Raw genomic sequence first — 26,733 nt, 5'->3', positions numbered from 1 at the left:
GTTGCAGGGACCCCCGGACGCCCGGGTCGCCAGCAGGGCAGCAGTCGATACCGAACGCTGACGTTGTGATGAGGTTTTATTGGGGTTAAATAAATAGCGTCAGGGTGGGGGGCAGCGACCCCGGGGGGTCCTGTCCCCCGTCCCCACTGGCCCGGCGGGACCCGCGTGTCCCCGATGCTCGTCCTCTCCCCCCCCTCAGATGCCATCCTTGGTCTTGGTGATGCTCAGGGGGATGGAGACCTCATCCTTGAGGTGACCCGCTCTGTGGCCGCGCCGGGGAAAGAGGAACCCCAAAACCTTCAGGCCTTCTCCCCTCAAAACCTTCATCCCTTCTCACCTCAAAACCTTTGTCCCTTCTCCTCCCAAAACCTTTGTCCCTTCTCCTCCCAAAACCTTTGTCCCTTCTCCTCCCAAAACCTTCGTCCCTTCTCCTCCCAAAACCTTCGTCCCTTCTCCTCCCAAAACCTTTGTCCCTTCTCACCTCAAAACCTTCACCCTTCCCAACCCCAAGACCTTTGTCTCTTTTGACCCCAAAATCTTCAGCCCTTCCCAACCCCAAAACCTTCGGCTCTTCCAACCTCAAAACCTTCACTCTTCTCACCCCAAAGCCTTCGTCCCTTCTCACCCCAAAACCCTTGGTCCTCCCCACCCCACAACTTTCATCCCATCTGACCCCAAAACCGTCGTCCCTTCCTGCCCTAAAACCTTCGGCTCTTCCCACCTCAAAACCTTCAGCCCTTCTCGCCCCAGAACCCTTGGTCATCCCAATCCCAAAACCCTTGGATATCCCCACCGCAAAACCTTGAACCCTTCCCAACCCCACATCCTTCTGGGTTCCTCCAAGAAAGAACTCTCGCCCTCCTGTGGGGATTTCCCCCACCTTGTGTCCACCACGAAAGGATCAGGGAGAAAAGGGAGCTGGTGGGGACGGGGACGCGCGGTGTGGCCAAGGCCACCTCACTGGGCAGCCCCTCACCGTCTCTCAACGTCGTTGACGGTCTCAGGCAGGGGCACGTTGCGGGTCTCGGGCAGGAAGCAGGTGGCGATGGCCGAGATGATGGGGGCAGCCCCGTAGATGACGAGGGGAAGCATGGGGGTCACGTCGGCTGCCATGCGAACCAGCGGGGCCACCATGCCACCCACCCGGGCCATGGTGCCCCCCAGGCCCATTCCCGTCTGCCTGCAACAGGGAGAGCAACGAGATAGGTGGATGGACGGATGGATGCATGGAGAAGTGGATGGATGGATGGATGGATGGAGAGGTGGTTGGATGGAGGGTCTGATGATGGATGGATGGATGGCATGGAGAGGTGGGTGGATGGAAGGGTTGAGGGATGGGGGGTTGGGGGATGGAGAAAGGTGGATGGATGGGTGGATGAAGGGGTTGAGGGAGATGCTGATGGATGGAGAGGTGGATGGACGGATGGATGGAGAGGTGGATGGATGGCTGGAGGGGTTAAGGGATGGAGAGGTGGATGGATGGAGAGGTGGGTGGATGGAGGGGTTGAGGGATGGACGGAGGGATGGATGGATGGAAGGAGGGTTTGATGGATGGAGAGGTGGTTGGATGCATGGAGGGGTGGCTGGAGGAATAGAGGGGTTGATGGAGAGATGTTTGGGTGGGTGGATGGATGGAGCAGATGAGGGATGGAAGGGTTGGTGGTGGATGGGTGAAGCATTCAAGGGATGGAGGACTTGATGATGGATGGCCAGGTGGTTGGATGGATGGAGGGGCTGAGGGATGGAGGGTTGATCGTGGATGGACAGAGGGGTTGGTTGGAGTGACGTTTGCATGGGTGGGTGAGCAGTTGGGTGGGCAGATGGGCTGGCCGTGGTTGGGTGGGTGGGTTGCTGGATGGGGGTTGACTTGGTGGGTGGGTTGGCAGATGGATGAGGGTGGACGGGCAGAGGGGGGGAGGGCTGTGGTGCCAGCAGCCCCCACGGGTGACCACCACCCACCTGATGATGGTGGGGAAGAGCTCTCCGGTGAAGATGTAGGCACAGTTGAAGGAGGCGGCCAACGAGCCCTTCCCGATCACCGCAAAAGCCATGCGCAGCGCCTGCAGCTCTGGGGACGGGGATGGGAGGTCTCGAACCTCCAGCCCCCCATCGGCTCCTCAGTGACCCACCAAAGGTCCTGCATCCCTCCAACCTCCACGCATCCTTCCACCCTCTGTCCCTCCATCCTGTCGTCCTCCAACCTCCATCCCTCCATCTTCCCAACCTCTGTCCCTCCAACTTCTCTCTCTGCCCTTCTTCCTCTTCTTCAGTCCCATTGTCCTCCATCTCATTGTCCTCCATTCCTACATCCCGTTGTCCTCTGTACTCCATCCTCCATCACTGCAGCCTGTTGTCCTCCATCCCTCCAACCCATTGTTCTCCATCCCGTTATCCTCCATCCCATTGTCCTCCATCCCTCCACCCCGTTGTCCTCCACCCCGTTGTCCTCCATCCCTCCACCCCGTTGTCCTCCACCCCATTGTCCTCCATCCCTCCATCCCGTTGTCCTCCCTCCCCTTGTCCTCCACCCCGTTGTCCTCCATTCCATTGTCCTCCATCCTTCCACCCTGTTGTCCTCCATCCCTCCCACCATCCCTCCACCTGTTGCGCCCACCCGTCGGCACAGCGATGTTGGCGAGGATGCAGATGCCGGCGAGCGCCAAGGAGCCCGCCTGGGCCACCCGCCGCCCCACGCAGCTGATGGCCAGCACCGAGGCCAGCTTTGCCGGGATGTCCACCGCCCCAAAGACCAGCTGGCTCAGGTAGATGTCCACCCCGAAGCCCTGCAGATCCATGGCCAGCCCGTAGTAGGCGAAGCTGGTGGAGAACCTGCCCCCAAAACCCAATGTTTCAACGCAAAACCCACCAGGTGTGACCAAGTAGGGACCAAAAAGGTGTGGGTTTCCCCCAAAAAGGTGGGGGTTGGCCCCCAAAAGGTGAGCTTTGACCCCTAGAAGATGGGGTTTGGTCCCCAGAAAGTGGAGTTTGGCCCCAACAAGATGGGGTTTGGTCCCCAAGAGGTGGAGTTTGACCCCAAAAAGGTGAGTTTTGACCCCCCAAAAAGGTGAGTTTTGACCTCCAAAAAGGTGAGGTTTGACCCAAAAAAGGTGGGGTTTGGTCCCCAGAAGGTGGAGTTTGACCCCAACAAGATGGGGTTTGGTCCCCAAGAGGTGAGGTTTCACCCCAAAAAGGTGAGGTTTGACCCCCAAAAGGTGGGTTTTGCCCACAAGGTGTTGTTTGCCCCCCAAAAGATCCTTTTTGCCCCAAAAGGTGGTTTTTGGCCCCAAAACAGCCCCACTTGCCAGACAAAGGAGACTCCGCAGGAGACCATCCTCATCCCGGGGGTGCGGACCAGGGCAGCCAGGGCCCCCCCTGGCAGCAGTGGCTCCCGCTGCACCAACCCCTGCAGCATCTGCAGGAGGGGGGGGATCTGGGGGGATCCACCGGGGATCCGGGGGGTACGGAGGGTCCGGGGGGACGGGAGGGATCTCGGAAGGCTAACGGGGACCTGGTGGGGTTGGTGGGATCTAGGAGAGATGGGGAATCTCGGGACGGGGGGGGGGAGATCCAGGTGATCTGGAGGGGATTGGAGGGATCTAGGTGGGCTCAGAGGGATCTAGGAGGGATAGAAGGGGTCTTGGGGGACATCCAGGTGATCGGGAGGGATCTAAGGGGGGAATAGAGAAGCTACGAGGGATAGTGGGGGGATCTAGGCTGAGCAGAGAGAAAATGGGGGGATCTAAGGGGGGTTCTGGAGGGATATGGGGGATCTAAGGGGGGTTCTGGAAGGATTTTGGGGGATCTAGTGAGGGATCTGGGGGGGGTGTGGGGGTGTAGGGAGGATACAAGGGAACTGGGGGGGATCTAGAGGAAACTGGGATGGTCTGGGGGGGGTGTCTAGGGGGTGGATCCCGGGGATCCGCGGGATCTGGAGGAGCCCTCACCTGCTCGCTGAGCTTGTCCCCCTCCTCCTCCCTGGCGTTGACGCGGGCGACTTTGCGGAGCCCCTTCAGGGCCAGGTCGGGTCGCCCCGAAATCACCTGCCACCGGGCTGACTCCACAAAGAGCCTTGGGGGGAAAGGAGGGGGCTCACGGGGGGTCCCTGCACCCACCCCACACATCCCATCACCCGTTGGGGACCCCCCTGTCCCCCGTCCCCCAGCTGAGGAACGCAGACACCCCAACATCCACCTCCTTGCCCCCCAGCCCAGGAGGAGGAGGAGGGTGGGCGGCCGCCCGGACCCCTGGGTTCCCCGTACCAGGAGTAGAGGAAGAAGAGGAAGAAGGGGAGGGAGACGATGAGCTGGAGCCAGCGCCAGTGAGGGACGCTGAAGGCCACGGCCGCCAGCACGAACTGGCCCAAGGTGTAGCAGTAGCTGTTGATGGTGCCCACCACGGCGCGTGCCCCCGTCGGGAGCCACTCCATGCCTGCGGACAAGGGGGCCGATCCCGTGGGATGGGGACAAACCGGGGTGTCTGGGTCCCTTCCGTGGGTCAACGGGTAGGGTTGGGGCCTGGGTCCCTCCCGTGGGTCAGTGGGGGTAGGGCTGGGTCAGCGGGGGTGGGATTGGGGTCTGGATCCCTCCCATGGGTCAATGGTGGTAGGGTTGGGGCCTGGGCCCATCCCGTGGGTCAGTGGGGGTAGGGTTGGGTCAGCGGGGGTGGGATTGGGGTCTGGGTCCCTCCCGTGGGTCAGTGGGGGTCAGGTTGGGGTTTGGACATCGGAGTCCCTCCCATAGGTCAACAGCGGTTGGGTTGGGTCAGCGGGGGTCGGGTTGGGGCCTGGAACCTGTGGTCCCTCCCGTGGGTCACTGGGGGTCAGGTTGGGGCCTGCGTCCCTCCCGTGGGTCAGTGGGGGTCAGGTTGGTGCCCCCAAGCCCACCCCGGGGTCCCCAGCTCACAGAGGCAGGCGGAGTTGAGGGTGACCCCGGCCAAGGCCAACCCGGCCAGGAAGCGGCAGAGACAGTAGACGCCGAAGGTGGGGGCGGCTGCCGTGCCGGCCCCCGTCACCCCCAGCTGCAGGTAGCACCAGCTCAGCAGCACCCGGCGCCCGAACCTGCTGGGACACGGCGCTGGGGGAACTGGGAGCACTGGGATGGGAGCATGAGGCGCTGGGGGTGCTGGGATGGGGGATGTGGGGTGCTGGAGGTGCTGGGATGGGGGATACAGGGTGCTGGGGATACTGGGATGGGGGATACAGGCTGCTGGGGATACTGGGATGGGGATACAGGCTGCTGGGGACACTGGGATGGGGGTTGTGGGGTTCTGGTGCTACTGGGATGGGGACATGGGCACTGGGATGGGGGGATATGGGGTGCTGGGAATTCTGGAATGGGAACATGGGGAACTGGGATGGGGGGACGAGGCATTTGGAACACTGGGACAGGGAATATGGGCACTGGGAATACTGGGATGAGTGACTTGGGGGCAGTGGGGACAGTGGGATAAGCCCTCCTGGGACAGACCCACCCTGGAGCTACTGGCGCCACTGGGCCAGCAGGGGTCAGAGGGAGGGGAGGACATCCCAGTGCAAACCCCTCCCCTCCCAGTTCATCCCAGTTCATCCCAGCCCAGCCCTGGGGTGGCCACGCACTTGTCGGAGAGGACCCCGAAGAAGCCGGAGCCCAGGAGGATCCCGGCCATGTAGATGGACTGGGCCGCCTGCCTCAACTTCTTGGACTCACACACCAGGTCCCACTGCCACCGGGAGAGGACACGGGGCGGGTGGGGGGTCAGCACCCACCGCCTGGGTCCCCCCCGGGGCGGGGCGGGGGTGTGACCACCCCTCACCTCGGTGACGATGGTGTGAGCGAAGACGCCGTCGCGGTAGGTCCAACCGTCGCGGCAAGGCTCGGTGGCCGCCCCGGCGGTTGTGGCGTTGACCGTGCCGTTGACCTCCAAGAGGTGCCACTGGGGTTCCACGAAACGGCGACAGCGCTGGGGACGCCGGTGACCGTCGGAGGGGACAGAGACGTGGAGCGGGACGTCCCCGGTGCTGACGTTGGCCACCGGCCGAGGCCGGCAGTGGTGCTCGGGGATCCCGGCGGTGAAGTTCTGCAGCAGGTTGTGGCTGGCCAGCATCAGCAGCGGAATGGCCAGGGCGACCACGTAGGTCACCTGGAAGCGGCCCATCCCACCCAGGAGGTTCAGCAGCTCCACGAACGTCATGGTGGAACGAGGGATGGAAGTGGGGCGGGCCCAGGTCAGCTGGAGGGTGGGAGGAGGAGGAGAGGTTGAAGGGTGGGCCAAGGGATGGATGAGGAAGGAGGATGGGGTGGTTTGGAGGAAGGCGTGAAGGTTGGATCCGAGGACGAGGAAGGCCCAGGCGTGGTTGGAGGAGGGCTGAGGGACGGACAGAAGGACAGACTAGGGATGGATGAGGAAGGACCAGGCGTGGTTGGAGGAAGGCTGAGGGTTGGATCCAAGGATGAGGAAGGACCACAGGGTGGTTTGGAGGAAGGGGTGAGGGACAGACAAGGGACACGGCAGAAGGAGGACCATGGGGTGGTTTGGAGGAAGGGGTGAGGGACAGATGAGGGACACGGCAGAAGAAGGACCATGGGGTGGTTTGGAGGAAGGGGTGAGGGACAGACGAGGGACACGGCAGAAGAAGGACCATGGGGTGGTTTGGAGGAAGGGGTGAGGGACAGATGAGGGACACGGCAGAAGAAGGACCATGGGGTGGTTTGGAGGAAGGGGTGAGGGACAGACGAGGGACACGGCAGAAGAAGGACCATGGGGTGGTTTGGAGGAAGGGGTGAGGGACAGACGAGGGACACGGCAGAAGAAGGACCATGGGGTGGTTTGGAGGAAGGGGTGAGGGACAGACGAGGGACACGGCAGAAGAAGGACCATGGGGTGGTTTGGAAGAAGGGGAGAGGGACAGACGAGGGACACGGCAGAAGAAGGACCATGGGGTGGTTTGGAGGAAGGGGTGAAGGTTGGATCCCAGGATGGGCCAGGGGGTGGATGAGGAAGGACCATGGGGTGGTTGGAGGAGGGGATGAAGGTTGGATCTGAGGATGAGGAAGGCCCAGGCGTGGTTGGAGGAAGGGCTGAAGGTTGGGTCAAAGGGTGGGCCAAGGGGTGGAGGAGGAAGAACCAGGGCTTGGCGGATGAGGAGTGACCGATGGACAGGGCGGGGCTGGGGGAGGAGCCAAGGACCTGCTATTGATCGTCTGCTGCTCCGTCTGTTCCGCCCCGATCGATCCGCTGGGGGTGATCGGTCCGGCGCCCTGGTGGGCGAGCTGTCCGTCCGGCTGTCGAGTGATCTGATAGGCTCGCTATTGGTCGATGGGTGGCACTATTGATCGGTGGGTGGCGCTGTTGATCGATCTCTCGGCGCCTTGATCAATCGATCAGTCGATCAACCCATCGGTCGCGCTATCGATCTATCGGGGTCTCTAACGATTTATCGGGGTCTCTGTTGATCTGTCAGGGTGTCTGTTGATTGATTGGTGGTGCTATTGATCGATTGGTGGCACCATTGATCTATCAGTGGCTCGATCAATCGATCAATTGATCGGTCTATCAACCCATTGGTCGTGCCACCAGTCTATCAGCGTCACTATCGATCTGTCGGGGTCTCTGTTGATCTGTCGGGGTCTCTATTGATCTGTCAGGGTGTCTGTTGATCGATTGGTGGTGCTATTGATCAATTGGTGGCACTATTGATCTGTCAGTGCCTCAATCGATCGATCAATTGATCAGTCTATCAACCCATCGGTCGCTCTACCAATCTATTGGGGTCTCTACCAATCTGTCAGGGTCTCTATTGATCTGTCGGGGTCTCTGTTGATCTGTCAGGGTGTCTGTTGATCGATTGGTGGTGCTATTGATCTGTCAGTGCCTCGATCGATTGGTCTATCAATCCATTGGTCATGCTGTCAATCTATCAGCATCACAATCAACCTATCAGCATCACTATCAATCTGTCAGGGTCTCTATTGATCTATCGGGGTCTCTATTGATCTGTCAGGGTGTCTGTTGATCGATTGGTTGCACTATTGGTCTATCAGTGGCTCTATCAATCGATCAGTTGATCAGTCTATCAATCCATTGGTCGTGCTATCAATCTGTCAGTGTCACCATCAATCTATTGGGGTCTCTATTGATCTGTTGGGGTGTCTGTGGATCTATTGGTTGTGCTATTGATCTGTTGGGGTGTCTGTGGATCTGGTGGTTGCGCTATCAGTGGCTCTATCAATCGATCAGTCTGTCAGTCCATCGATTGCACTATCAATCTATCAGTGTCACCATCTCTCAGTGTCACTGTCAATCTATTGGGGTGTCTATTGATCTACTGGGGTGTCGATTGATCTATTGGTTGTGCTACTGATCTGTCAGTGGCTCTATCAATCGATCAATCAGTCTGTCAATCTGTCGATCATGCTATCAATCGATCAGTGTCACGATCAGTGTCACTATCAATCTGTTGGGGTGTCTGTTGATCTGTCTGTTGATCTATTGATCTAACTAATCAATCTACCTATCAGTCTGTCAATCAATCTACCTGTCAGTCTGTCAATCTTGGCTTCTATTGAGCTATCAATCCCTGATTATTTATTTCTTGCTGTCAGCTCTGACCCTCGCTGCTCTCCCTCCTCCTCCTCCCCCCCACTTTATCGATCCATCGATCAGTCGATCCCCTCCCCTTCTGTCCTACCAATCTCTCAATAGATTCATCCCTCCAATGATCCCCCACGATCAATCGATCGATCCCTACCTGCTGTTTTGCTGCTCTCCCTCTCTCTGCCTCTCGCTCCGGCTCCGGCTCGGTCTCTCCGGCCACCCCCTGTCCGTCTGTCCCTCCCTCCGTCCCTGCCTCCCTCCGTCCCTCCCTCCCTCTGCCACTCCCACTCTCTCGTTCTCTGGCCACCCTTCATCCCTCGGTCAATCAATCGATCAGTCATTCGATCCATGCCAGCCATCATCCAGCCGGTGGATCGGTCTGCCTGTCCCTCTGCCCATCGATTGACTCCTCGCCCCGTCAATCAATCGATTCATCTGCTGATCAATCAGTCTATAGGTCTGCATAGGTCTATTGATCAGTCTATTGATCTCTTCCTTTCTATCGGTCAACCTATTGGATTCCCTGTCGATCAATCCAGTGAGCTCTGTCTCTGTCGATAAACTATTGATCTTTAGATCTCTGTCACCTACGATGTGTCCATCATCAATTATTCCATAACTTTGCCCTTCATTTATTGATTTATTGGTCTAGGTGCTTCTGTTGATGAATCTATTGATCAGCTTGCTGTTCTGCAGCATCGCTGTTGATCCTGCGGCTGGCCTGTGTATCTCTATTCCTGAAAAAATTGATCAATAATCTATGCGTTGATCAATCTCTGGGTCTGGATTTGTTTTATTGGTGGATCTATTGAACCCTGATCACCGGTCAGTCTAACGGTCTGTCTCTGTGTTAATCAGTCTATTGGTCTATCGATCGATTTATGGATGTGTAATCTTTGTATTAGTCAATAGATCAGTCTTAATCTTTCTATTGGTTGATTTATTGACCTTTAATTTCTCTATTGATCGATCTATTGGTCTCTCTCGATCAGTCTGCCAACCTACAATGTAGTGATCAATATAGTGATCATCATCTACCTATTGACTGGTCTGTCGATCTCTATTGATCAATCTATTGATCTTATATCTTGCTATTGATCAATCTATTGACATATAATTTTTCTATTAATCAGTCTTTCTGTTGATCAATCTATTGGTCTTTAATCTCAATCTATTGGTCTTTAATCTCAGTCTATTGACCTTTAATGTCAGTCTGTTGACCTTTAATGTCAGTCTGTTGACCTTTAATCTCAATCTGCTGAGCTTTAATCTCAATCTTCTGATCTATAATCTTCCTATTGATCCGTGTATCAATCTTAAGCTCTCTATTGATCAACCTCTTGACCGATAACCTTTGTATTGATCGGTCTTTCTCTCTATTGATCGATCTCTGCAGCTTTAATCTCTCTCTTGACCAGTCCATTGGCCTTTGTCTCTCTCCTGATCAAGGCATCGATCTCTCTATTGATCCACTCACCTGTCCGCCGCTCCAACTGTCACCTGACCTCTCCCAGCACCAAATCCTGCTCCCGGGAGCCGTCTGCGGGCAGCGACCACCCCTCAGCTGCCCGTGGCCACAGCCACATCCCCATCCCTGTCCCCACTCCTATTTAAAGCCAGCCCACGGTCCCGGTTAACGTTTGACTCCGTCGGGACGACATCCTGCTACGGGTCAGAGGACAGTCATCAGGCGGAAAGACGAGTGCCGGCCGCGCCGGTGCCCAACCAGGGATGCCCAGCAGCTCCCTGGGACCATCCCATCCTCTCCATCCTCTTCATCGCCAAGGAAGCCACCAGCCCCAGGTGGATGGGGACTCCTCCAGCCCCCTCCCGGCTTGTTTTCGCCATCCATGGTGGATGATTCATGGGGCAAAGTCCCTGGGGGCTCTGAATCGGATCACTGCGAGCCCCTTGGACCCTGGACAGGAGGGCAGCGAGAGGCAGCGGAGCGTAAGCGGGAAGGGGCAGCGACCAAGGGACTTGGGGGGTGGCTTGGGGGGCAGGACACCTGGGTCCTCACTGGCTGGGTGGTGGGAGACGAGGGTGAAGTGGGTGCTGGGTGGGCAGATGCTTGGGTCCTTGGAGATGTCTGGGTCCTTGGAGATGTCTGGGCACCCGGACACGTGGTTCCCTCAGATCCATGGGTCTTGGGAGGTATCTGGGCACCCGGACACATGGGTCCTTCTGTGGGTTCTTGGTGATGTCTGGGCACCAAGATACATGGGTCCTTGGGGATGTCTGGGCACCTGGAGATGTGGGTCCTTGTGATCCATGGGTTCTTGGGACATCTAGACACCCAGATGCCTGGATCTGTGGGTCCTTGGAGATGTGCGGGCACCTGGACGCGTGGGTGCTTGGGATCCCGGGGTCCTTGGGGTGTCTGAGCACCCAGAGCCATGGGTCCTAGTGATCCGTGGGTTCTTGGGACATCTAGACACCCAGATGCCTGGATCTGTGGGTCCTTGGAGATGTGTGGGCACCCGGACACGTGGGTCCTTGGGATCCGTGGGTCCTGGGAAATGTCTGGGCACCCAGAGACATGGGTCCGTGGGATCCATGGGTTCTTGGGACATCTGGACACCCAGATGCCTGGATCAGTGGGTCCTTGGAGATGTGTGGGCACCCGGACAAGTGGGTCCTTGGAATCTGTGTGTCCTGGGAGATGTGTGGGCACCCAGACACATGGGTCCTTGGGATCCATGGGTTCTTGGTGATATCTAGACACACAGGTGCCTGGATCCATGGGTCCTTGGGGTGTCTGGGCACCTGGACACGTGGGTTCTTTGAATCCTTGGGTCCTTGGAGATGTGTGGGCACCTGGACATGCGGGTCCTTGGGGTGTCTGGGCACCCAGATCCATGGGTCCTTGTGGTCCGTGGGTTCTTGGGACATCTGGGCACCCAGATGCCTGGATCAGTGGGTCCTTGGAGATGTGTGGGCACCCGGACACATGAGTCCTTGGGATCTGTGGGTCCTGGGAGATGTGTGGGTTCTCAGGATGCCCGAGTCCTCCCTGTGCTCTCGAGTGCGACTCTCCCTCCCTCGCGGCTCCGGCGCCGGCAGAGGGGAGGAGGGGATGGTGGAGGAGGGGGACATGCAATGCCGAGGCCGCAGCACCCCGCTGGGTCCCATATTTGCCTTCGGGGTGGGTCGGCCGGGCTGCGCGGGACCCCCCGTGGCCGTGGGAAAACAACCCCCACCCCCACCCCCCCGCCCTCCCACTGGCCGCGTTTTCCACAATTTTTGCTTTTCTTATTTTTATTCCAGCAACAGAAGAAAAAAAAGAAACATCCTGTGAAGCGGTGGGGGTGGGGGACACACACCATCCCCCACCGCTGCGTGGAGAGGAGGATGCCTGCGTCCCTGCCTTGGACATGCAAGAGGGTGGCCGTGGTCATCGCTGTCACTTTGCTCTTGGGGGGGGGGGGGGGGGGGGCTGTGTCCACCCAGCCCCACTCCTGCTCCTTCATCCACTGGGTATGTTGAGGTCTGGGGGGGCTGGGGAGTCCCCCAGTGTGGTCGGCTGAAGTGGGACCTGGAGGTGTTGGTCTTCATCCTTCTGGGGCTTGTTCCTGAGGGGAGAGGGAGGATGGGGTGCGGGTGGTTTTGGGGGGCTCAGGTGGTTTTCATGCTGCTGTTGCACTCCCTTCCCCGTTGACCTGTCTGTCCATCACCCATCCGTCCATCTTCAGAGACATCCATCTGTCCAGCCTTTCATCCATCCATTGCTGTGCTCTTCTTTGTATCTGTCCATCTGTCCATCCACCTAGCTTTGTCCAGTCTCATCCACTCCTGTCCATCCATCCCATCCATCCATCCATCCCCACACACAACCCGTCCTCCATCCCATCCATCCACCCAACTGTCCATCCATCCCTCCGTCCATCCCCACACACAACCAGTCCTCCATCCGTCCATCCATCCATCCATCCATCCACGCAACTGTCCATCCACCTCTCCATCCATCTCCACACACAACCCATCCTCCATCCCATCCCTTCATCCATCCCCACATAACACCTAGCCTCCATCCATCCCTCCATCCATCCATCTCTCCATCCATCCCCACACACAAGCCCTCCATCCATCCATCCATCGCTGTGTCCAACCAATCCTTCTCTCCCACCATCCCTCCCTCTGTCCACCCATCCCTCTGTCCCTCCCCACCATCCCTCCCCTTGTCCCTCAGTCCCTCCGTTCCCACCTGCCCTCCACCTCCTCCACGGTCTCGGGCAGTGCCAGGTTCCGTGTCTCTGGCAGGAAGATGGCCGCCAGCCCTGACACCACGGGGGCTGCCCCGTAGATGATGAAGGGCAACGCGGGGAAGACCTCGCCCGCCATCTTCACCAAGGGGGCCGTGATGCTGCCCAGACGGGCCATGGTGTTGGCCAAACCCAAGCCCGTCTGCCTGTGGGACACCGAGAGGCCTTCAGGGGCCAGCATGCGTGGTCGTGGTCACCCCACCACCTCCCACGACCTCCACCCCAACTCCTTACCGGATAACGGTGGGGTAGAGCTCACCCGTGTAGAGGAAGACGCAGTTGAAGGACGCGGCCAAGCAACCCTTCCCGAAGACGGCCAGGACGGTCCGGACTGTCCGCAGGTCTGTGGAGATGAGGACAGGACAGCCGGGACTCACTTTGGTGTCACTGGATGGAGTTGGGTTGGGTTGACGGTGGGTGATGGAAAGAGGAGACCCCAAACACCGGGATTTCAGGCAAATCGCCCGTAAAAAGCTGAAATCCCTTGGCCCGTGAGTTGTGTTAATGGGTTGAGCTTGGTGTGGCCCCCCCAGCCGGTGCCTGGTGGGGTGAAGATGAAGGGGACACCACCACCCCTCTCCAGCCCTCACCTCGTGGCACCAAGATGTTGGCCAAGATGGCCAAGCCGGCCAGGAAGAGGGCAACGCACTGGGTGAAGCGCCGGCCCACGAAGGTGATGGTGAGGATGGAGATCAGCTTGGCCGGGATGTCCACGGCCCCAAAGACCAGCTGGATCACGTAGATGTTGAAGTCAAAGTGTTGCAGGTCCATGGCCAGCCCGTAGTAGGCGAAGCTGGTGGAGAACCTAGGCCAAGAAGAGCAAATGCCACCAGTGGGGAGGTGTGGGGTGGGATTTGGGGGGTCACACAACATCCCCTGGCCTGTGGGATCAAGCCAGGAGATCTATGTCCTTTCCTGGAGCATGTGTGGGCCAAGAGAGCTCTGTTGACTGAGTCCTGCACTGTGACTCAGTTTCCCTTTCCCATAAGGACCCAGCTAAGGAGGGGGGTGTGGTCTTTGGAGATGGGTGGATCCACTACTGGGGGGACGGTTGGACAACCACCCACTGATGTCCTCCACCACCAGGCGTACCACACGAAGCAGAGGCAACAAGAGATGCGGCGCACGACAGGTGTCCGGACCAGGTCGATCACCGTGTGGCGACTCCTTGATGACACCATCTCGTTCTGCATGTAGGACCTCAAGGCCTAGGAGTTGGGGGAGCTCTGCAGTCCCGCTTCTCAGTGGAGGAGCAGGGGTGGGAGCAGCGGAGAGGGGAACCGGGATGGAGCTCGGGGCAGGGGGATTAAGCCCTGGGAAGGGTGGGTGGAAGGTGGGTGGGAGGAGGGACGGACAAACAGATGGACAGACAGATGGTCAGATGGGTGGATATGGGGGGGGTGGAGATGGTTGGTTGGTTGTAAAAGGGGCCCGATGGAGATGGAGGTGATGGAGATGGAGAGGGAGGTGGTGGAGATGGAGGGAGGTGGAGGTGGTGGAGATGGAGGGAGGTGATGGAGATGGAGGTGGTGGAGATGGATGGTTGTAAAGGGGAGGGATGGATGCAGATGGCGCTAGATGGACAGCTGTCTACAGGGATGGATGGTTGTTGAAGGGGCTGGAAGGACGGATGTAGGGGAGCCCCACTGTTGGGGGCCAGGAGAGCGGGGTCACTTCCCCCCACCCCCTGTAGAACACCCCCGAGATGCCCCAGGGGACCCGGCCAGAGCCTTTTACTTCGATGTCGAGCTTGTCCCCTTCCTCTTTCTTCCCATTTATCCTGGCCACCTTCTGGAGCTCCTTCAGGGCTTGGTGGGACTTCCCCACCATGACCAGCCAGCGAGCTGACTCTGTGAACCACCTGCGGAGGAGACGGGGGCAGGATCTACCCCGACATCCCTCCAGCCAGCTCTCCAGGCTCCCACCCGGCCACCCAACCCTGCAGCCATCCCCACAGCTGCCGTTCACCTGTCCATCCACCTTTCCTGCTGTCCACCCATCCACGCAACCCTCCGTGCATCCCTGCATCCATCCCACCATCCATCCACACCTCCATCTGCCCATGCCTTCATCCATTCCTCCATCCATCCACATCTCCATCTGTCCATGCATCCATCCCACCATCCTTCCATCCACACCTCCATCTGCCCATCCCTGCATCCATCCCTCCATCCATCCACACCTCCAGCTGTCCATGCATGCATCCCACCATCCTTCCATCCATCCCTCCATCCATCCACATCTCCATCTGTCCATGCATCCATCCCACCATCCATGCAACCGTCCATGCCTCCATGTATCCATCCATCTCACCATCCGTCCACACCTCCATCTGTCCATGCATCTATCTCACCATCCTTCCATCTGCCCATCCCTGCATCCATTCCACCATCCCTCCTTCCATCCCTCCATCTGCCCATCCCTGCATCTATCCCACCATCCCTCCATCTTTCCATCTGTCTATGCATCCATCTCACCATCCCTCCATCCGTCCATCTCTCCACCCCTGCATCCATCCCACCATCCCTCCACACCTCCATCTGCCCATCCCTGCATCTATCCCACCATCTCTCCATCCATCCATACCTCCATCTGTCCATGCATCCATCCCACCACCCCTCCATCCGTCCATCTACCCATCCCTCCATCTACCCATCCCTTCATCCATCCATCCCTCCATCTGTCCATCCCTGCATCCATCCCTCCATCCATCCATCCATCCATCCATCCACCAACCCACCCACCCCTCCACCTGCCCATCCCTCCATCTGCCCGCCCCTGCATCCCTCCCTCCATCCACTCCCCCGTTCCTCCCCCTCCTCCTCCTCCTCCTCCTCACCAGGAGTAGAGGAAGAAGCAGAAGAAGGGCAGCGAGACGGTGAGCTGCAGCCAGCGCCAGTCGGGGATGGCGTAGGCGATCCCGGCCAGCAGGAACTGCCCCGTGGTGTAGCAGTAACCCATGAAGGTCCCCACCACCGCCCGGGTGCGCGTGGGCATCCACTCCAAAGCTGCCGAGACACGCCCAGACGTGGAGCGGACCGGGAGCAGGGGGGACCCCCGTACCGTGGGGCTGGTGGTGGCCACGTACAGAGGGAGACGCTGTTGAGGATGATGCCGGAGAAGGCCATGCCCGTCAGGAAGCGGAAGAGGCAGTAGACGGTGAAGGTGGGGGCGAAGGAGGAACACGTCCCCATGGCACCCATCTGAAGGTAGCACCAGGTGAGCAGCGACCGGCGGCCAAACCTGGGCGGTGAGGAGGAGGAGGAGGAGGAAGAGGGAGGTGGATGACCCCCATGATGCTGCCCCACGTGCCCACAGGGATGGGGAGGTCCCACCTCACCTGTCTGAGAGCCCCCCGAAGATGATGCCGCCCACCAAGATGCCGGCCATGTAGAGCGACTGGGCCAACTGCTTCAGCCCCCGGGCGCTGCACACCAGGTCCCACTGCCGAGAGGCCAGGATATGGGGGGGGGGGGGGATGGAGATCGGGGGGAGACCACCTCTTCCCGCCCTTCTGTCCCCCCCCAGACCTGCCCGCGGTGGCTGGTAGAGCTTGATCCAACATGGTGGCCAACGACAACACCAAGAAGGCGCCAGTCAACACTTGGCTGCCCTTCCCAGCATCCTCGTGGCTGGAAGCTCCTTCTGGGGGTCACCTGGCCCCTTTTTGACCCCCTCGTTGATGGCCACCAGCCCCCTCATCCCCTCCCCTGTTTCTCGTCCTGAGCTCTCACGGTGTCGAGTGCCTCCACCAAGGGTTGGGTGGGGAAGACACTCCAGTTGGAAGAAGTCAACGTCATGACAACGGCAGACCCTTCACTTGTGCCTCGAGGTGGGCACCGTGCACCGGATTGGGCGAAGCGTGCCGCCAGCCCCAAATCCCACCCCGCCGCCGTCCTACCTCAGTGATGATGGTGCTGGTGAAGACGCTGCGGTCGTAGGTCCAACCGTCGCGGCAGGGCTCTGTCTCCGGCCAACTGCTGTTGGGAGCCGAGCCGTTGGCCTCCAAGAGCCACCACTGCGGTGTCACGAAACGCCGGCACCGCTCCCCGTGGGGAACCGAGACCCTCAGCAGGTCCTGGGGGTCGAGGCCGGTGGCGTTGGCCTCCCACCGAAGCCGGCAGTGATGATCACTGATGGCGGCCGTGAAGTTCTGCAGAAGGTTGTGACTGGCCATCATGAGGACGGGCAAAGCCAAGAGGAGAACCGAGACCACCTGGAAGCGTCCCATGCCCCCCACGTGCTCCAGGAGGCTGGCGAAAGCCATCTTGCCGCCGCGAGACCCCGGCAACGCCCCGCAGCCATGCACGCCCCGCCCTGGCGGAACCCCGAAAGGGATGGGTTTCACCCCGAAAAGAAGGCGCTTCTCTGCCGTGGTGTCCTGGCCCCACCAGCCCCACGGATGGTCTCCTTTATAACCTGGCCGACGGCGGCGTTGGGTTAATGGTTGACGTCCGGGGGGGGGTTCGGGTGACTTTTCCAGGCGGAAAAGGCAAAGGCAGGTGGGCAAAAGTGCAGGGACGGGGGGGGCCACCACGCTCCAGCGAAGGGTGGCCACCACCAAAGCCACCGGCAGCCGCGTGGCGGTAACCCGCCCCCCAAAAATGGGGCAAAACTGGACGAATCTGGGGCAGGATGAGAAACTAAGAATTCTCTTTTTTTTTTTGTTCTTTTTTCCAGCGCTGCGTTTTTTGAGGCAGCTCTTGGAGAGGGGCCATGTAGGACCTTCATCCAGCTCCGTGGGGGACCTTCAGGTGGGAGAAGATGGAGGGGGGGAGGGGTTCTCCTCGCTTGGGCCAATGCGTGGCCTTCACCGGCCCCGTTGGGTTAAATTTTAGCGATTTTGGCTTTTTTTTTTTTTTTGCTGTGTGCGTGGTCGAAAGGCAACCGGAAGGTCCTGACGGTGGTGGCCCTGCTTGGGTCAGCACCTTCTCCGCCTGGGGAAGCCGGGGGTTAATTTTTGATGGGGTCACGCCGAGGAGGGGGGGTGACGCGGTCAAAGGCCACGTTGGCAGCAGGAGCAAGGGCTGGGGTGGCCTGAGAGGTGGTGGTGGGGGAAGTCGGGGAAGGGGCGTCATGGCGGCAGCCCCATGGGGTTGCTGGAGGGGGTTGGGGTGGGGTTTGGGAGGTCCTCGCTCTTCCTTGGGAGATGGGGGACCCCTTTCCTGGGATGAGAGTTGGGTGGGTTGGGGGTTAATGGGTGTCGTCTTGTTGGAGCTGACCCTCAGTGTGGGGGTTCTTGGGCATCAGCTTACTGGAGGTGACCTCAGGGCCATGGTTCTTTGGTGTTGTCCTGTTGGAGGTCACCTTGGGGAACCAGGTTATGAGGTGTCCTTGAAGGTGACCCTCAGCATGGGGGTTCTTGGGCATCAGCTTACTGGAGGTGACCTCAGGGCCAAGGTTCTTTGGTGTTGTCCTATTAGAGGTCACCCTGGAGACAAGGTTATGAGGTATCCTTGAAGGTGATCTCCAGTGTGGGGGGTTCTTGGGCATCAGCTTATTGGAGGTGACCTCAGGGCCACAGTTCTTCAGCATTGTCCTATTGGAGGTGACCTCAGGGCCAAGGTTCTTTGGTGTTGTCCTACTGGAGGTCACCTCAGGGACCAGGTTATGAGGTGTCTTTGAAGGTGACCTCCAATGTGGGGGGTTCTTGGGCATCATCTTACTACAGGTGACCTCAGGGCCAAGGTTCTTCAGCCTTGTCCTATTGGAGGTCACCTTGGAGACAAGGTTATGAGGTATCCTTGAAGGTGACCTCCAACATGGGGGTTCTGGGGTGCCATCTTACTGGAGGAGACCCCGGGGACATGGTTCTTAGGCATTTTCCTATTGGAGGTGACTTCGGACGTGGTTATTGGGTGTCATCTCCTTGGAGGTGACCTTGGGTGGGCTCAGTTAACACCCAGAGATGCGGTCCCCAGAAGAGCAGCTTTATTTCTCCATGGACTTCCCCTGCCCCACGCAGAGAGGTCACCAGCCATGGGGCAGGCGATTAGTTCGTACCTGGCCCCAAAACAAGGCTGCAGGGACCCATGGGAGAAGGTGGTTGCTGGTGACCAGGTGCTGTCTCCCACCCATCCGCCCGTGGTCCTTCAGGCCTCCTTCAGCAGGGCCTTGTCCTGGGTCTGGAGTGGGATCTTCTCTTTGGGGTCATCTGCCTTCTTCCGTTTGGCCCTGGAGGGAGGAAGAGGAGGAGGAGGAGGGGCTGTGGGGCATGGCGGGATGGTGCAGCCAATGACAAGGTGGGAAGCAGCCCAGCTCGCACTGTGTCCATCCAGCTGTCCAGCCAACCAAAACCCCTTCGTCTTTCAGTCTGTCCAACCGTCCGTCATCTGTCCTCCATCCATCTGTCCATCCATCCTCCATGCGTCCATCCTCCATCTGTCCTTCCTCCATCCATCCATCCATCCTCCAACCATCCATCATCCATCCATCTATCCATCCTCCATCATCTGACCATCCATCCATCCATCCATCCATCATCCATCCATGCTCTATCCTCCATCCATCCATCCTCCATCATCAATCCATCCATCCATCCATCATACAACCGTCCCTCCCTCCATCCATCCTCCATCCATCCATGCTCCATCATCCAACCATCCATCCTCCATCCATCCATTCTCCATCCAACCATCCTCCATCCATCCCTCCCTCCATCCATCCCTCCCCTCCCCCCACATGCCCACCTGCTCTCCACCTCCTCGATGCTGTCGGGCAGTGGCGCGTTGAGGGTCTCCGGGAGGAAACTGGCCACCACGGCCGCCACCACGGGGGCCACCCCATAGACGGCAGGGGGCAAGAAGGGGTAGTACTCATCCATCATCTTCACCAGCGGCGCCACGATGCCACCGACTCGGGCCATGGTGCTGCCGAAGCCCAACCCGGTCTGCCTGCCGGTGCCGGAGGGGAGGGGTCACCGTGGGGCAGGGCCCACCGTGGGGGTGTCACGGGTGGGTGACAGGGGACCTGCCCCACTGCAGGGTGGTGGGGCCGGGGTTCTACCTGATGGGCGTGGGGTAGAGCTCGGTGGTGTAGAGGAAGACGCAGTTGAAGGAGGCGGAGAGGCAACCCTTGCCGATGACGGCCAGCGCCGTGCGCACCATCTGCAGCTCTGGGGTGGAGAGGGGGACGTGGTGGGCGCTGCGCCCGGGCGGGAGCCACCTCGGGGAGGGGGGAGGGGAAAGAAGGGAGGATGTAGGGATGGACAGCTGGAGTGGATGGGTGGGTGGAGACGTGGATGGGTGGGTGGAGACGTGGATGGGTGGATGGAGACGTGGATGGTTGGATGGTTGGAGACATGGATGGATGGATGGAGACATGGATGGATGGGTGGATGGATGGATGGAGACATGGATGGATGGGTGGAGACATGGATGGATGGATGGATGGATTGATGTTGGAGACATAGATGGAGACATGGATGGATGGATGGTGACGTGGATCAGTGGATGGAGACATGGATTGATGGGTGGATGGAGACGTGGACGGTTGGATGGGTGGAGACGTGGATCGATGGGTGGGTGGATGGTTGGAGACGTGGATGGATGGGTGGAGACATGGATCAATGGATGGAGACGTGGATCGATGAATGGAGACGTGGATGGATGAATGGAGACGTGGATAGATGGGTGGATGGATGGGTGGATGGTTGGAGATGTGGATGGATGGGTGGAGACGTGGATGGATGAATGGAGACGTGGATAGATGGGTGGATGGTTGGATGGATGGAGACGTGGATGGATGGGTGGATGGATGCACTGATGGTTGGAGACATGGATGGATGGATGGATGCACTGATGGTTGGAGACATGGATGGATGGATGGAGACATGGATGGAGACCTGGATGGTTGGATGGAGATGTGGATGGATGGATGGAGACGTGGATGGATGGGTGGATGGATGCACTGATGGTTGGAGACATGGATGGATGGATGGAGACGTGGATCGATGGGTGGATGGATGGATGCATGGAGAAGGGTGGGCTGGTGGAAGAGCAAAGCAGAGCTGTGTGATGGACCGGTGGGGACACGGGTGGCTGGACAGAGTGGTGCAGAAGACCTGCCCATCACCCCATCACACCCACCTGTGGAGACAAAGATGTTGGCGATGATGACCAGCCCCGCCGAGATGAGGGCCACCATGAGAGACACCCGCCGGCCGATGTAGCTCACGGCGATGGTCACCACCACTTTGGACGGGAAGTCAACGGCGCCAAAAATCACCTGGATGAGGTAAATGCTGACGCCGAAGTTTTGCAGGTCCATGGCCAGCCCGTAGTAGGAGAAACTGATGGAGAACCTGGAGCAGGGCAGAGAGAGGCACGGACCTTGAGGTGGCATGACCTCCCTGGGATGTCACCATCCCACGGGACAGAGCAGAGACCTCAGGTGGAGGAGGAGAGGGCTGAGGTACCCTTGGATGGCTGGATTCACCGATTGGCTGTCCAGATGTCCATCTTCCCATTCATCCATCCATATGTCTGGCCAACTCTCCAAGCGTCTGGCCTTCCATCCGTCCTTCCACCCATCCGTCCTTCCACCCATCCGTCCTTCCACCCATCCGTCCTTCCACCCATCCTTCCTTCCATCCATCCTTCCATCCATCCATCCATCCATCCATCCATCCATCCATCCATCCATCCATCCATCCCTCCCTCCCTCCCTTCAACTCTCCACCCATTCCTCCCTCCTTCTCCTCCTCTTCCTCCTCCCCACCAGGCTTCCCCAGCCCAGCCCCACCAGATGATGGAGAGGCAGAAGAAGATGTGACGGATGACCGGGGTCCGGACCAGGTCAGAGATGGTGTAGGAGGACTTCAGACCGGCCAACTCCTCTTTCATGTTGGACTTCAGGATCTGGGTGAGGGGGAAACAGGAGAGGTTGGTGGGGGACGGGGTGGGAAACCAAGACCCCACCACCACCACCACGGGACCACCAGACCTCCACCGTGATCTTCTCCCCTTCCTCCTGTTTCTTGTTCATCGTGGCCACTCGCTGCAAGACCTTCACAGCCCTGTCAGCCTTCCCCGAGAGCACCAGCCACCGGGCAGACTCAGCCAACCACCTGCAGTCAGCGAGGGGGAAACTGAGGCATGGCAAGAGCCCCACGTGGCCTTCCCTGAAGGTCCCAAGCATCCTACCAGGAGTAGAGGAGGAAGACGAAGTAGGGCACGGAGACGGTGAGCTGGAGCCAGCGCCAGTGGGGGACAGCGTAGGCCAAGCCAGCCAGCAGGATCTGGCCCAGGGTGTAGGCAAAGCCGGTGATGGCCACGGTGACAGCGCGGTAGGGCGTGGGGATCCACTCCACCACTGCAAGGGACCACGGGGACACGGCTGACTCGATGTGTCCCCCCCCGCCCACCTCCATCACCCTCCTTGTGACTGTGGCCTCCTCAGCATGTCCAGATGTGTCCACACCACGTGGCCCCGCCTGTGGCCATGGTGATGGCCCCATCAGTGGCCACTGGGATGTCCCCATCTGTAGAGAGGGGGATGTCCCCAGCCATGGGTGTTGGGGATGTCTGCATCCATGGCCATGGTGGTGTCCTCACCCATGGCCATGGTGATGTCTCTACCCATGGCCATTGGGACATCTCCATCCACAGCCACTGGGTTGTCCCCATCCATGGTCATTGGGACATCCCCATCAACAGCCGTTGGGTTGTCCCCACCCATGGCCACGTGATGTCCCCACCCATGGCCATGGGGTTGTCCCCATCCATGGCCAATGGGACGTCCCCATCCATGGCCAATGGGACATCCCCATCAACAGACGTTGGGTTGTCCCCATCCATGGCTATTGGGACATCTCCATCCATGCCCATGGGGTTGTCCCCATCCATGGCCATTGGGACATCTCGGTCCATGCCCATGGGGTCATCCTGTGCATGACCACAGCAATATCCTCATCCCTGGCCACGCCGGTTGTCCCCACCCTGGTCCCTGTGGTCATCGCTGTCCCCTCACCCAGGCAGGCGATGCTGAGGCCGACGCCGGAGAGGGCCATGCCACCGGCGAAGCGGAAGATGCAGTAGGACGCATAGTTGGGGGCAAAGGCCGTGCAGGTCCCCATCACCCCCAGCTGCAGGTAGGACCACATCAACATGGCCTTGCGCCCAAACCTGCAACGGACCGCCACTGGGTGCCACTGGGTGCCACGGGGTGATGGTCTGTCCACTCCCCCGTGGGGAAACTGAGGCACGGGGTGGGGTCCTGCTGCCCTTACTTGTCTGAGAGGCCCCCCAGGACCAGGGCGCCCACCAGGACCCCGGCCATGTAGACAGACTGGGCCATCTGCCGGAGCTGCCGGTAGCCACAGACGAGGTCCCACTGTGGGGACGGGGAGGGGGTCAGGATGGCCTCCCCACCACCCACCCACCCCTTCCACCACTTCCACCTGGCATCAGCCCCATCTTCCCCATGTGATTCCATATGGCTCCATCTCCACCCCTCCATCTCCATATGGCTCCATCTCCATTCCTCCATCTCCACATGGCTCCATTTCCATCCCTCCAACCTTATAGGACTCAGTCTCCACCCCTCCATCTTCACGTGGCTCCATCTCCACCCTTCTATCTCCAGAAAGCTCCATCTCCACCTCTCCAACCCTGTAGGATGTCATCTCCAGCCCTTCATCTCCATATGGTCCATCTCCATTCCTCCATCTCCAGACGGCTCCATCTCCATCCCTCCAACCCTATAGGGCTCCATCTCCACCCCTCCATCTCCAGATGGCTCCATCTCTGTCCCTCTAACCCTACAAGGCTCCATCTCCATTTCTCCATCTCCAGATGGCTCCATCTCCATCCCTCCAACCCTACAAAACTCCTTCTCCACCCCTCCATCTCCAGATGGTCCCCTCCTCCATCCCCACACCCCCGTCCCCACCGTGGAGATGTTGGTGTCCACATGGACACCGTGGTCATCTCCCCACCCTCCATCCCTCCCCACCTCACCCTCCCCCAGCCCCACGTCCCCATGTCCACCTCGGTGACGATGGTGGCCACGTAGACGCTGAGGTCGTACTCCCAGCCATCGTGGCAGGGCTCGGTGGGCCGAGGGCCGGTGGTGCCGTTGGCGGGCGACGAGGTCACGTAGCGCCGGCAGGACCCCAGGGTGACATCGGGAGGCGCCAGGGTGCCATTGGGCCACTCCAGGGTGGCACCAGCAGGCCCCAGGGTGCCGTTGGAGGACCCCAAGGTGGCATCAGTCCGGACGCGGGTGCCATTGGTTGTGACATGGGTGGCACCAGGGATGCGGGTGGCATCAGGGGACCCCAAGGTGACATCAGGAGACTTTGCGATGGCACTGGGGGACCCCAAGCTTCCATCAGGAGATCTCAGGATGGCATTGGAGGACCTCAAGGTGCCATTAGAGGCCACTGAGATGCCATCAGAGGCTGCCGAGGTGCCATCAGGGGTGGCGCCGGGTGGTCCTGGGGTGGTGCTGGGGACACTTGGGGTGGCAGCAGGCCCGGGGGTGACCGTGGGGACGCGGCAGCGGTGCGGGGGGACGGCGGCGGTGAAGTTCTGCAGCAGGTTGTGGCTGGCCATCAGCAGGATGGGGATGGCCAACAGCGCCGTCTGCAGCACCTGGAAGCGTCCCAGGCCACCGACCTGTGCCAGCACTGCCCCGAACGCCATCCTGGGGCACGGGGACACCGTCACCCGCTGGGGACGCTGCTGGACACGGGGACACCGCTGGCCACGAGGGCATGGGGAACATCGTCACTCATGGGGACACCACCACCCGTGGGGAACACCATCACCCATGGGAACACCACCACTCATGGGGACACCATCACCCATGGGGCCACCACCACTCATGGGGACACCATCACCCATGGGGACACCACCACTCATGGGGACACCATCACCCACAGGGACATCGCTGGACACGGGAACACCAGGACATGGGGACATCATCACCCATGGGGACACCACCACCCATGGGGACATTCAACCACCAGGACACCACCACCCACGTGGATGTTGTCATTCACAGGGACGCCACCACCATGGGGCCACCACCAGCCATGGGGCCACCATCCCAGGGGACACTGCCACCCACGAGGACAACGGGGACATGAGTGTCACATGGCCACAGGTGAGACCCCAGTGGGAACTTCGGGATGGGGACACCAAGCCATGGGGACACAGGGACGGGGACAAAGCCGTGGGGGTGGTGGCATGGGTCAGACACGGGGAGGGGACCCGGGGGGGGGACACAGTGGCCACCAAGGAAGATGGCTCAGACGGGGACGGCGTCACCACTTGCGTCACACGTCCCTGACCCCCCCCGATGTCCCCGTCCCTGCTCCACCTCAGCGTGGTGGCCCCCCCCCCCCCCCGGGGACGGGGACATCCGGCCAGCTGCGGCTCCCGCGTCCCCGAGGTGACGGGTCCCATCTCTGATGTCACCAGAACGTCCTGGCCCCGCGTGCTCCACGTCCCCTCGCCGATGTCCCCACCCCCTCGATGTCCCAAACCTGTCCCCATGTACCCTCTTCTGGTGGCCCCAATGTCCCCTGCTCCCCAACTTGTTCCAAGCCCTTGATGTCCCCACCTCGATGTCCCCAAGCCCTTGATGTCCCCACCTCGTGTCACCAACACATCCCATATCCCCACCATGATGTCCCCAAGCTGTCCCACGTCCCCACCATGCTCCTCCTCAATGTCCTCTTGCCCTGCGTGATGTCCCCAACCCGTCCCGATGTCCTCAATCCATCCCGTGTCCCCTCTGTGATGTCCCCATGTCCCCAAACCATCCTGATGTCCCTCAACCCATGCTGTCCCCACCAAGAAGTCCCCAACCTGTCCCCAATCAAAGCGATGTCACCCCCGCAATGTCCCCAACCTGTCCTGATGTTCCCAACCCACCCCACGTCCCCACCACAATGTCCCAAACCCTTTCCATGTCCCCTCTGTGATGTCCCCAACCCATCCTGATGTCCCCAACCCACCCCACGTCCCCAACATGATGTCCCCAACCTGTCCCCATGTCCCCAACCCACCCTGTGTCCCCCCTGTGATGTCCCCAACCTGTCCCCATGTCCCCAAACCACCCCATGTCCCCTCTGTGATGTCCCCAACCTGTCCCCATGTCCCCAACCCACCCCACATGTCCCCCCCTGTGCCCTTCAGTGTCCCCCCCCCGTGTCCCCTCCTCCATACCTGCCCTCCTGGGGTTGTCACCATCCCCGTGCCCCCCCCCCCTCCCATGTCCCCTGTCCCCCCCCCCCGTACCTGCCCTCCTTGGGGCGTCACGGTCCCTGTCCGTCCCCCTGTGTCCCCCCCTCCTGGAGGTGTCACCAGCCCTGTGTCCCCCCCCCATGTCCCCTGTCCCCCTCCCCGTGTCCTCACCCCCCGTACCTGCCCTCCTGGGGGTGTCACCGTCCCCGTGTCATGTCCCCCCCCCCCCAGTGTGTCCCCCCTGTGTGTCCCCCCCCAGTACCTGCCCTCCTGGGGGTGTCACAGACCTTGTCCCCCCCCCCCGTGTGTCCCCCCATGTCCCCCCCTTCGTGTCCCACCGCCCCCTCCCCCCGTACCTGCCCTCCTGGGGGTCCCCCCCATCCCTCCTGTGTCCCCCCCCGTGCCCCCACCCCTCCCTGCCCTCCTGGGGGTCTCCCCCGTCCCCGTTGTGTCCCCCCCCCCCCGCCCCCCTCCGTACCTGCCCTCCTGGGGGTCCCCCCGTCCCGTCGCGGGGTCCCCCCGCCCGCCGGCCCCGTTATATAAGGCGAAAAGCGGCTCTTTTGGTTAAAGTGTCACCGGGATTAGGCCGGGGGGGGGGGCGGGGGGGTCACACGGGGCCCGGGGGGGGGGGAGGGGGCGGGATTCCAGCGCCGCGGGGCCTCGGACGCCTGGGTCCCCCCGCCCGCCGGCCCCGCCCGCGCCTATAG

General features: G+C 60.2%; 1 protein-coding gene across 1 annotated transcript; it reads right to left on the bottom strand.

Annotated features, from left to right (window-relative positions):
* Positions 1-101: 101 nt before the first annotated feature.
* LOC104331878 (uncharacterized) lies at positions 102-26,582 on the bottom strand. Its single transcript, XM_075412297.1, has 42 exons — positions 26,505-26,582; positions 23,822-24,535; positions 23,062-23,165; positions 22,803-22,957; positions 21,977-22,145; positions 21,777-21,900; positions 21,576-21,691; positions 20,921-21,135; positions 19,839-19,947; positions 19,523-19,726; positions 18,932-19,007; positions 18,056-18,551; positions 17,582-17,697; positions 16,735-17,448; positions 16,174-16,277; positions 15,922-16,076; positions 15,673-15,841; positions 14,571-14,694; positions 13,926-14,041; positions 13,424-13,638; positions 13,068-13,176; positions 12,776-12,979; positions 12,107-12,143; positions 11,895-12,044; positions 11,514-11,730; positions 10,473-10,678; positions 10,176-10,233; positions 9,772-10,011; positions 8,986-9,158; positions 8,336-8,391; positions 6,982-7,144; positions 5,791-6,342; positions 5,594-5,697; positions 4,902-5,056; positions 4,260-4,428; positions 3,945-4,068; positions 3,463-3,576; positions 3,303-3,412; positions 2,615-2,829; positions 1,960-2,068; positions 977-1,180; positions 102-262 (listed from the first exon to the last, which is right to left on the bottom strand). The coding sequence occupies exons 2-42, from the start codon at positions 24,476-24,478 to the stop codon at positions 196-198; spliced, it is 7,674 nt and encodes a 2,557-aa protein (XP_075268412.1). The 5' UTR covers positions 24,479-24,535; positions 26,505-26,582; the 3' UTR covers positions 102-195.
* Positions 26,583-26,733: the final 151 nt, after the last annotated feature.

This window comes from Opisthocomus hoazin, unplaced genomic scaffold (assembly GCF_030867145.1).
Source record: "Opisthocomus hoazin isolate bOpiHoa1 unplaced genomic scaffold, bOpiHoa1.hap1 HAP1_SCAFFOLD_154, whole genome shotgun sequence".
NCBI classification, from domain to species: Eukaryota; Metazoa; Chordata; class Aves; order Opisthocomiformes; family Opisthocomidae; genus Opisthocomus; species Opisthocomus hoazin.
Note: the sequence above shows the minus strand (reverse complement) of the source record. Positions and strands in the feature narration are given on the sequence as shown.

Bases quoted from the DNA above. Each gene is read 5' to 3' on its own strand.
- LOC104331878 (XM_075412297.1), bottom strand. From the start codon at position 24,478: ATGGCGTTCGGGGCAGTGCTGGCACAGGTCGGTGGCCTGGGACGCTTC. The intron at 17,449-17,581 runs GTCCCCCACGGA...AGATTCGTCCAG, and splicing joins CCATCTTCTCCCACCTGAAG to TTTTGCCCCATTTTTGGGGG. The intron at 15,842-15,921 runs GTACGTGGCCAC...GTGTCTCGGCAG, and splicing joins CCTCAACAGCGTCTCCCTCT to CTTTGGAGTGGATGCCCACG.